The sequence below is a fragment of the Bidens hawaiensis genome, unplaced genomic scaffold, assembly GCF_021521415.1.
Source record: "Bidens hawaiensis isolate Kalapana, Puna unplaced genomic scaffold, B.hawaiensis_p1.1 tig00030648_1, whole genome shotgun sequence".
Taxonomy (NCBI): Eukaryota; Viridiplantae; Streptophyta; class Magnoliopsida; order Asterales; family Asteraceae; genus Bidens; species Bidens hawaiensis.
The window spans coordinates 36,894-48,348 of NW_027495121.1; the positions used below are offsets into that span (position 1 = coordinate 36,894).

Below are 11,455 nucleotides of genomic sequence, written 5' to 3' on the forward strand. Positions count from 1 at the left end.
CAAAACCATAAGTTGCGACGGTGAGTCGACGCAAATTCGATTGATTTCATTTACATTCTTTACGGTACTAGAACTAAAACAAAGAAGGTCGGTTAAACCTGGGTGTTGGTAAAACCCGAGCGTCGTCAATACCAGGCGTTGCGACAGTGAGTTGGTAAAACCCTAACGTTTTTGGTCTCAGGCATTACGGTAGTGAATCAACACGAATAACCATTTGATATTAAAAATAAAAAAATTACTTAGCCAATCTCACGATGCCAAATGGACCAATAATACTCTTACGTCGCCAAACTTTTCTTTTATATTATATAATAATGCCCACAAGGCCACAACTAATATAAGGCAATTCATGTGCCATACAAGCCTGAGTTGTGTTTTGCAAGTAGCCTACATCCAGCAACATGCTTGTGATTTTGCATAGCCAAGTCCAAGTTAACAGTGCCATCTAGCCCATATTACACCGCCATATTCTACCTTCTCGGACCACCATGCCTGCATCCATATCTCCGATTAAAAGTGTTCTGGGTATAGTCAGCAAAAGTCAAGAACCAGGTCGGGTAGGAACCGGTTCTGGGGTGGTCGGGTATTTGACCGGGTTTGCTAGGTTTTAATAGGCGGAACCATTCCAGCGGGTCCAAGTCTGGGTACGATTGTTTTGAGGAACCGAAACCTGATTTGTACCCGAGGGTCATCCGGTTTTGGGCCGGGTCCAGAATCTGGTTTTTTTCCCGCCTCTATCTCCTTTAACCACTCTCCTTGACCCCTTTGAATTAAGATAATCACAACACTTTATATAATTTCCATATCACTTCCTGCTTTCAAATTATTCTATTCTCATTATCAGTTTGGTAATGTCACAATTATTCATCAAATATAACAATTGTCGCAATGGCAAATTGGTGATTGCAAGGGTATTCATGGAATGTAGAACATGTCTTTCTAAAAATAGTTTAACTAAAGTTTGGCCCGTCATAATGATATAAGTATAAATTTATCTAGTTTTATAACATCAGTTTATAATACCTTTATTCAAAGTATTTGAAATAATACTTAGATTAAATACAATATAACAATCATATTTGACACGATAATTACTTATAAAAAATTTGCAACAAATTGAAAAGAATGTTGTTAGTCAACCAATTTTGACTTGGCCTGTACAATAAATTACCTATCCCGAGTGGGCCAATGGTTCGGGTTAAAGAACAAATATATTGCCTATTTAAAAGTAACATGGCTAGTTAAATAAAGAGTTTAAAGATCACCATCGCACACTCCACAAATGCAATCCGCGATGAATGTTCATAGTCTCCAAGCAATCTCATCCAATACTTGTTTGAGATGCAGATTCAATCATCTATGTTGAACATTTCAAAAGGAAACACGGTTATCAAAATTCTTTAAAAAACAGATATAAACCACTCCACACAATGATTCATAAAAGAGTTTGAATTCTACCTGAGTAACATTTCTATCAATGTTGGTACAATAAATAGCTCGTGCACACATTTTCCTTTCGTTCTGAAACTATACACAAACAAAAGATATATTGGAGTTGGAATAACAATGCATACATAAGTTATAACTATATTTAAGTAAAAGAATTAAGAATCTCACTTATGGCTAAAGAGTTGGATTTACAGGTGCAATTGCAATTTTTGAAGACAGTACCCTAAGTGGGTAATACCCGAGCACTGTTCCAGCAAGACTCAATGCATTTTTTTCCCTAAGCACTTGCAAAGTCTTTCCCATGCCTGCAACATAGATTGTCAGTGATAAATACAGGAGAGTTCAGTTCTTAAGAAAAATTATTGTAAAATAATAAATAATAATAATAATGATAATAATAATAATAATAATAATAATACTTGGCAACATATAGCTTATTGTAAGGGCTTCTATATCCAGCTGAGAACCTTGCAGTGGCATGATAATATCCATAACCTTGAACCACATATTAATATATTACATTATTACTCTTTCAAAATGAGCGTGTGTGTGTAAAACATATGTATAAAAGAACCGATGAACTATACCAACTTGGCATCATTGTTGAACTTGTCTTTTGCACGCATCCTCACATATATACGATCAACGAGAGGCATTTACAACTTTCTGCAGGTACATCCACGCCCACCTGAAACATGAATTGCCATCAAAAAACATGAACTAATCATTTAACATTACCAAGTGATATTGCACACTGAAACAACTTTAAAGTCTACATTTTTATGTGCAGGATGTCTTGGTTGTACCCCTGTCCAGATCAACATTCATTAGTTAAGTCGCACTATATAACTAAATTATACATACACACACATACAAAACGGTCCGTTGACGGGGTAAACGGGCCAAAATTATTATTTTTAGTCAAAATTAGATCTTAAATTACCTTGCTATTTGTCATAGTAGTTCCACTGTTTCCTTTTAGATCAGAATCCTAGACATCCTGCATACATAACATGAATATAAAAATCATATAAATTTTACTTACAAAATCATCACAATGTTAGGCAAGAAAACTCAAAAATAGACTTTATTTTGAGTACATTTTAACGGAGACAATAATAGACTTTATAAACGCAAAATTATAAGTAGTTGTGAAGATGTTCACATTGATCGAACTGATTGTGAATGAATGGTAAAATACATATTTACACTTCACGGAATGCATACCATAAAGACCACAACCTAAACCCTCAAAACAATAGTGGCTGTATTTTTAGTCAATGTTCTCAATATATGCATCCAAAAGTCATATAACACTCACCTAGTTTCAGTTTAAGAAGATAAAAAAATACACATTTAAGCTATTAAGAACATATAATGTAACTGTTAGGGCATGAACTTTACGCTGAGGATCCATTTTTCTTAACTGTCATATGGATGGATTATCCTTAAGATATGTTACATGTTATGAAGGATTAGAGATCCTCGATATTACTTGCTTACTAATAATTGTGTTTGTATGGTGTTGTGTTTGATATATATAACGGCTCCAGGACTGGGTCATCCTATTTAATCGCTACTAGACTAATCTCACACGTGGTCATAGAGATGGAATGGCTAGTGGGAAGAGTGGCGTGATTATAGGAGATGTAGTTAGTTGTTATTTTTATATAACGAGTTATGATTAACTAGGTTTATTGTTAGGGCACGGAAATTTGGCACTGTGGATACGTTATCCTAGCATATGTCTGGATCAGTTATCCTTAGCATGTATTCCAGATCATATCAGGGCCAAGGATCCTCAGTACTTATTACTAATTAACGGTTGTTCTCATGTGTAGTCTTGTATTTAGCAGGTGTAACAGTTAGAAGACCCAGTCTATCCACTAACTTGCAGTCAAGAAGATATGACACGTGGTCAAATGGCTGTAACACGTTTAGTGAGGATAATGGCGGATTTATAGGACTTCTTGTTGACTCACAAATAATTGAGTACTGAGGATATGTTATTCTTGAAGACGTGTCTGGATCAGTTATCCTTCCGAAGAGTTCCAGAGCTATGTCAGGATCATGGATCCTCGGTATTTGGTATTATTAACAATTGTTTCTTGTGTGTAGGTTGTTATTTAATGAATGCAACGGCTCTAAGACTCAGTCTACCACCTATTTCACTACTGGACTCCTTTATGCATGTGGTCAAAGTGATGGGAGAAACTAGTGAAGTAGTGCCTTAAAAATAGGAGCTAGTTGTTATTTTCTTTTCTTATTTATATTGAGTTATGATCAATGCTAGGTCACACACATAAATACACTCGCATACTCTAGCAGATAATTCTCTGCAAACACACATACTTAGTATCGTTGTATTCATTGATCTATAACTCCACCCGTTGTAACCTTTTTATATTAAAAAATTGGTGATTGACGAGTTGTAATCACCCGGGGTTTTTTTCCTTTAATCTGAACAAGATTAAGGGGTTTTTCCTCACAACAAATCGCTGTGTTCACCTCTATTTCGTTCATATATTCATTGTAATCAGTTTAGCTCTAAACCTCACATAACAGATTTGGATACATTATCTTTAGATGATTTTTATCCAAAAAAATTTGGCACCCACCGTGGGGCAATTGGTGCTATAATCCATATTACTCCTATCAATTTTCTATTTTTGCATACCCATATCACTATCAATGGCCTCTCAATCAACCTCTGCTTCATCAACCATGCCGTCATCGATTCCTCTCTCATCAAGGACTTTGCCACCGATGCCTCCGCCAATCACGGGAGCACAACGGTCTGCTGCTGTCGGAAGCAAGACGCAACTACCAGTCTTCCAGAGCTCGAAAACCGTTGCTGCTGCACCGGTGGTTAATACTAACAGTGATGTTTTATCTATGTTTTTGCAGGTTAAAGCATACATGGAGCAGCAGAACAAGACCAACCAGAGAATCCTTCGTGAGATAGAAGATCTCAAGAAGACTAATAGGCCAGCGGAGGATCACACTCCCTTGATGCCTAGGATGTTGGGTTTCACCAGTCCAGGATCCATGGCTCACTTCACGCAAGGATCATCTATCCTCCAACAGGGGTCCATGGGTATACAGACTCAAGGATCCTCGTTGTTTCAGCCAGGATCATCTATCCTCCAATAGGGGTCCGTGGGTCAATAGACTCAAGGATCCTCGTTGTTTCAGCCAGGGTCATTTATCCTTCAACAAGAGTCCATGGGTCAGCAACCTCAAGGATCCTTATACTTCCAACAAGGATTATCCATCCTTCAACCAGGATCCTATGGGTTATATCACCAAAGATCCTATAATTCCCAACCTCAAGGATCCTTCTTTCAGAATCAAGGATCCTCAGGAGTTCAACATCAACGATTCTTCAAAGTCCATGAAGAAGATATAATCCCCATGCAGACCATAGCCTCTGGAGGACCAACTACTGTAGCAGACGCTTCTTATCTCATCTACTCATCTAGGATGCCAACCTTCACCCAGTAAAGAGGTAACTTGTATGATCCTATATCCTTAGATGCTAACCGTGGTTCCATGTAGGATGCAGGTATCAACCAAGCTATGGCCAAGGAACTACAAAAGCTCAAGGATATGATATCCAGTGTTCCCGGGGTGATACGTCCAATCCCCGAGATACCGGAGGGAAGCCACAAGTTATCCAGATTTGCTCCACCTATCTGTGATGCTGAAATCCCGAAGCGATTCCAGACCCCCAACATGAAGACTTATGATGGGACCACTGATCCTGAAGAGCACGTTGCACAATATAGGGAGCGTATGGAGATCAATCCGATTCCTGAAAGGCTCAAGGAGGCTTGTTTGTGCAAGGGCTTCGGATCCACACTGACAGGATCAACGTTAAAATGGCTGCTAAGTCTTCCTCCTTTTCAATTACTTTTTTTTCTCATTTAGTTAACTTGTTCAACAGTCAATTTTCCTGTAGTAGGAAATTTGAGAAGTTAACTAGTGATTTATACCGCATTATCCAACCTAGTGATGAATACCTTAGGGATTTTGTCACAAGGTTTGGAAGGGAAGTTCTGGAAATCCCTAATCTTGATATGGCTACTGCTGTTGAAGCATTCAAGATGGGACTTCAGAGGGGCTCCCCCTTTTATGATGATTTTGTGATGACTCCGTGCAGGACCCTAGATGAAGTCAGGAACATGGCGCTCAGATTCATCTGGTTAGAAGATGACAAGAGGATCCAGTATCCCTAGTGAGATCGAGGAGGATATGATATCCTTCTTAAAGCGAAGAAAATCCACGTTTGCCTTCAAACATTAAGGCATGCCAGGTATCTCTAAGGAGGTAATTACTCATAATTTAGGCCTTGATTTATCTGTTAAACCCGTCCATCAGAAGGGAAGAAAGTTCGCTCCTGAGAGGAACATGATCATACAAGAAGAAGTTGAAAAACTTCTCAAGGCCGGTATGACCAGGGAGGTTAAATATCCTCAATGGTTAGCTAATGTGGTTGTTGTTTCTAAAAATAATGGAAAGTGGAGGGTGTGTGTCAGTTTTACCAATTTAAACAAGGCATGCCTCAAGGATCATTTCCCATTACCACATATAGAGTCCATGGTGGATGCAACGGCAGGACATGAGATGCTTACCTTTATGGATGCTTCCTCTGGATTTCAACAAATTCAGATGGAACCATCTGATCAAGAGGATACGGCATTCATGACTCCTACCGGCATATATTGTTATACTGCTATGCCATTTGGACTAAGAAATGCAGGGGCAACATATCAAAGACTGGTCAACATGATGTTCAAGGATCAGTTAGGCAAAACCATGGAAGTCTATATAGACGACATGGTGGTGAAGTCAAAGAAGGCTAAAGATCACCTCAGGGATCTTGAAGAAGCATTCAATATCCTTGATGTGCTAGAAACAGTCTTAAATATTAACTAAACTAAACAAGTAATAAAAACTAAACTTAAGACTCAATTACACAAAACACCGGCAAGTGAACCGGTCAATTGTACTAAAGCTAAGTAAGTCCGGAATATCGAACCCACAGGACTCTATAAATTACGTTAATTAACTAATTAGACTCAACTTACGACATGACTATTTATTATAAATGTTTTAAAGGGGGTTTTTTAAACTAAGATTAAACTAAGAAAGCAAATAAACAAGTAAACTAGAAATAAGCAATAAAACACAAGATCGAAACCAATCAGAGAAGGAATCTACCTAGGTAAGAATCCCATGAATCAACAATCATCAAGCAATGGACAAATAACATGATATGGAAACTGATTTCTAAATGTAATCATCTAACAAACCCAAAAGGACCATTGACTGAATCAAACGAAATCCCAAAGAATGAATATTAGATTATTAAGCAATCAGTTATATTGACTTCATTACGGTTATCAAATAGTGTTAATTAATAGTATCTAAAGCAAGAAATCTTACGAAACACTAAACTCTGGATAACTTGATAAAATAACATGACATCATGAACAAGGATCAACACATTAAGCAAGAATATTGTCACTACTATCTTAGCATGCAATTGACCAAGACACATGAATAACCCCTCACCTTACAACTATTGGAATTTAGCAAAACATTTAAAACCCTAACCAACTATCAACAAGCTTCTATGATCTAATAGGCCTATTCAACCATAATAATCAAAACACCAAGTAAAGATTAAACACGAACCCTAAGATCTAATGAACTCTAAGATCTAAAGAACAAAATCAATAGAAAACAAATCCATGTTAAGCAATAGTTAATAATCAACCAAGATAGTAAACACTTATACGCATCATGAAAGCAAAACCAAGCCTTTTACTATTAATAAAACGAAACCATAATCAAAACATTATCCAAAGCAAGAATCAAGTATCAAACATGTTCATCAAACCTTGGTAAACATGAAGTCTAGCCTAGAATAGTCATAATCAAAGATAAATAACTAAACCAAAGAACAAAAAGAAACATCATGAAAGATAATGAACAAGAACAAAGATAAAGAACGAGAGAACCCGTCTTAATCGACCCTTGAAAACTTGTATGAAAGCTTGATGATCCTCCTTGATTACTAGCCTCAAAACCTTCACAAACCCTTGGAAAATCGGCTGCAATAGTGTCTCCCTTCGGCTAGGTTTGCAAACATATGTTTATATAACGAATAACGGGCTTGGACTTGCAAAAACGAGCTGACCAAGAGGCCTAGGCGCCGCGAGGAGGGAATGGCCTCCCCCGGTCGCGTGTGGCGGCGCCCTCCAGGAGGGATTTTTTCTTTTTTTTTATTTTATTATATATCTTGTAAAATCTTGATAAATCTTCTTCCTTGAACTCCAAGTAACAATTGGAACCTTCTAGGCCTTCTTTTCCTTGACTCACAAGCCACCATCTACATGAAAACAAATCAAAACACTAAGTGGAATAATCATGTAATCATTAACGAACAAAACGAACGTAACTTCGCATAAAATGATAGAAAAAAATTAAAGCTTAACTTGAAAGACACCAAACGATTAAAAACATGATAAATATGAAACACTTGACTCAAGAACTTAAATTAATAAAAGATAAACGAAACACGAACTAAATTGAACTCAAAACATTAAAGAAACAAAACTTTACACGGGATTCGAGATGTATAAATAGATGTATATCAATCCTTGACCAGTATAATACGAAACTGAATCCGTCAAAATGCCACTTTGGTGTTAAGGCTGGAAATTTTCTAGGATACATGGTGACTAAAAGAGGAATTGAAGCAAGCCCAGAGCAGATTGAAGCCATCATCAACCTGAAGTCGCCTGCAAATGCTAAGGATGTCCAAAGGCTCACGAGAAGAATAGCCGCTCTCAACAGGTTCATCTCAAGATCCTCCGAGAAGTGCAAAGATTTCTACGACATTCTTAGAAAGAATAAGAAGTTTGAGTGGACAGAAAAGCATGAGGCTTCGCTCAAAGCCTTGAAGGATTACTTATCCTCAGCTCCAGCTCCGATGAAGCCTGTGGATGGAGAATTCTTATATCTCTACCTAGCTGTTTCAGGTAATGCAGTAAGTGCTTTCCTCGTTAAGGATCATGAAGGTGAACAACATCCAATTTATTATGTAAGTAAGAGTCTTTTAGATGCGGAAGCCAGGTATTCTCATTTAGAAAAATTAATTCTTGCACTTATTATGGCTTTTACTAAATTAAGACATTACTTTGAGACTCATACTATTATCTTGAGAACTAATTATCATGTTAAGAATGTTCTTAGAAAGCCAGAATTATCAGGTAGAATGCATATGACATTTAATATGAGCCTAGAACAGCTATCAAATCGCAAGCACTAGCAGACTTTGTGGCTGATTTCAGCAGTGACATGCAAAAGGAAGCTGATTTAGAAGTGCAACAACTAGAAGAAGCCAAAGATCCTCTTCACAGATGGAGCATCCAACGTAAGAGGAACAGGATTGGGCATACTACTGAAATCGCCATAGGGGGACATAATACCCCAGTCCATTGCATGTGCATTTCAAGCCACCAACAATGAGGCAGAGTATGAAGCACTCATCGCAGGTTTACTTTTAGGCAAACAAATAAGGATCAGGTATCTTCAAGTTTAAATGGATTCTTTACTTATAACTAACCACTTTAATGGTTCTTATACCGTGAAAGGTGAAAAAATGATCAAATATTTAGAAGTTGTGAAGGAATTAGCAAAATCTTTCGAGTTATTTAGTATTATACAGGTACCAAGAGAAGAGAATGCTGGGGCAGATGCCTTAGCTAATTTAGCCTCATCTTTGAAAATTCCAGAAGATACGAAGATCCCAATCATCCATATACTCTCGCCAGCAATATGAGAACAAGAAGTTGGGGAGATAACAACTGAAAAACAGATCGTACTTTGGGATCTATTATCCTCAGCTAGACAAGGATCTTGGATCCTCCCAATTAAGAGATACATTCAAATTGGAGAGATTCTAACCATGGAGAATCCCAGATCTTTCAAACTTAAGGTATCACAATATATTTTATTAGATGATATGCTATACATGAAATCTCTTGCAGGTCCATACTTGAGGTGCATCGAGGATCCTGAAATCCAAGAGGTGCTCAAAGATTTTCACGAAGGTGATTGTGGCAATCACACCGGAGTAGGGCCCTGTTTTCTAGAATTCTGAGAACAGGTTATTATTGGCCCACTATAAAAAGAGATGCAACGGAATACTCTAAGAAGTGTGATGCTTGCCAAAGGCATGCAAAACATCCTTCACCAACCAGCAGAACCTATGCATCCTATATCCTCTTCATGGACCTTCATGAAATGGGGAATGAATATTGTAGGCAAGTTACCAAAGGCACCAGGAAGAAAAGTATTCATGCTTGCAATGACTGATTACTTTTCAAAGTGGATAGAAGTAGAAGCTTTTGTTCAAGTACGCGAAAAAGAGGTGATATCTTTCATTAAAAGAAATATTATTACTAGATTTGGTATCCCTTCAGAAATTATTTATGACAATGATTCCCAGTTTATCGGGAAAAGAACCACTAACTTTTGTGACAGTTGGGGCATCAAGATGATTACCTCTACTCCAGTGCATCCTCAAGCTGATGGTCAAGCGGAGTCTAGCAACAAGATAATCATCAACAATTTGAAGAAGAAGCTAGGATCCAAGAAAGGCAAGTGGGCCGAAGAGCTACCTTATGTTCTTTGGGCTGACAGGACAACACCCAAGAATGCAACAGGCCAAACACCCTTCTCACTGGTGTTTGGATCAGAAGCAGTCATCCCTACAGAAATGGTGGTTCCTACAGCCAGAACAAGCATCCGTGATCCTGAGGCTAATGAAGAAATTCTTCTTGAAGACTTGGATACTGTTGAAGAACTCAGAGACCTAGCCAAGATCAGAATGGCTGCATATCAATAAAGGGTAGCTGGGGTATACAACAAAAATATAAGGATAAGAAGATTTCAAGAAGGAGATTTAGTTTTGAGGAAAGCCTTCCAAAATACAACCAATCCGGCTGATGGAAAGTTAGCACCCAAATGGGAAGGTCCTTATGTGATCGAGTCGAAGGCATGAAAGGGGGCATATCATTTGCTCACTATGGAAGGCAACAGGTTACCAAGAGCATGGAATGCTATCCACCTAAAGAAGTACTTTTTCTGATCAGGATCAAGTATCCTGTGAGGATCTATTATCCTTAGAGGATCAAGGATTCCTAAAATTGGTAAAATCTATCCTATCATTTATCCTTTTCAATTTCTTATTTTTTTAAGGATAATATATTCTTAACGATTTGTTTCTTCCAAGTTTTAAGTAACAATGAAGGATATTGGTAAGATATGTAATGATCAAGAGGTTGGCCACCTCTCCTTTACATTCAAGGTACTTTACTATTTCCCTTGGCCTAGCCCACGATTGGGTATGACCCCCGATGGTCATATCCCCTAAGGTTTAAAGGTTTTCACCTTTCTTATAAATTAGAGTTTCTACACTCTCGTCTGGAGCGCACGCTATCCAACGTATAGTACGGGGTAGCGGGACCAGTACACGCTTAGTGGCTGACAATTTCGTTGTCTTCGCCTATATAGAGGATCCTAATATTTATGGTAGACGTTCCATACCACCGGTTTATAACGTTTTCACATTATCTCACGTTTGGCCTAAATCCCGGTTTGGGCGAGTCCCCAATTGACATCCGTATCTTTGGGCCAGTCCCCAGTATTTGGGCTTGTCCCCAGTTTTGGGCTTGTCCCCAGTTTAACACCAGTTTGGGCTTGTCCCTAGTTCACGGGCTTGTCTCCAGTTGCACGGGCTTGTCCCCAGTTTATTTTATGGCCTTGTCCCCAGCTTGTTGGGTCTAATCCCGATCAATATTATAAGTTGTTTGCAACAGATGTTCTAAGTTCAATTACGAGGATCAACACTTATGGATCCAAAATCCGTAACTTACTTTTACAATGATCACGAAAGGATCATTACTTATGGTAACCTAGGTCTAATTAGACC

General features: G+C 38.1%; 1 protein-coding gene across 2 annotated transcripts; it reads right to left on the reverse strand.

The window, feature by feature from the left end:
- Positions 1–1,128: 1,128 nt before the first annotated feature.
- On the reverse strand, positions 1,129–1,939 carry LOC143580820 (polyadenylate-binding protein-interacting protein 8-like). Of its 2 annotated transcripts, none has more exons than XR_013143726.1 (4): positions 1,869–1,939; positions 1,618–1,754; positions 1,459–1,527; positions 1,129–1,357 (listed from the first exon to the last, which is right to left on the reverse strand). XR_013143726.1 is itself a non-coding variant. In XM_077063753.1 (4 exons), exons 1-4 carry the CDS (start codon positions 1,927–1,929, stop codon positions 1,322–1,324), a joined length of 279 nt encoding a protein of 92 aa, XP_076919868.1. In that variant the 5' UTR covers positions 1,930–1,933; the 3' UTR covers positions 1,129–1,321. The 2 variants fall into 2 exon arrangements, 1 of the variants encoding a protein (XP_076919868.1); XM_077063753.1 differs by having other exon boundaries at positions 1,642–1,754; positions 1,869–1,933.
- Between the last annotated feature and the right edge of the window lie 9,516 nt (positions 1,940–11,455).

Coding starts and splice junctions, on each gene's coding strand:
- LOC143580820 (XM_077063753.1), bottom strand. CDS start 1,929: ATGCCACTGCAAGGTTCTCAGCTGGATATAGAAGCCCTTACAATAAGC. Junction 1,755..1,868: donor AATAAGCTATATGTTGCCAA/GTATTATTATTA, acceptor TCTATGTTGCAG/GCATGGGAAAGACTTTGCAA. Junction 1,528..1,641: donor CAAAAATTGCAATTGCACCT/GTAAATCCAACT, acceptor GTTTGTGTATAG/TTTCAGAACGAAAGGAAAAT.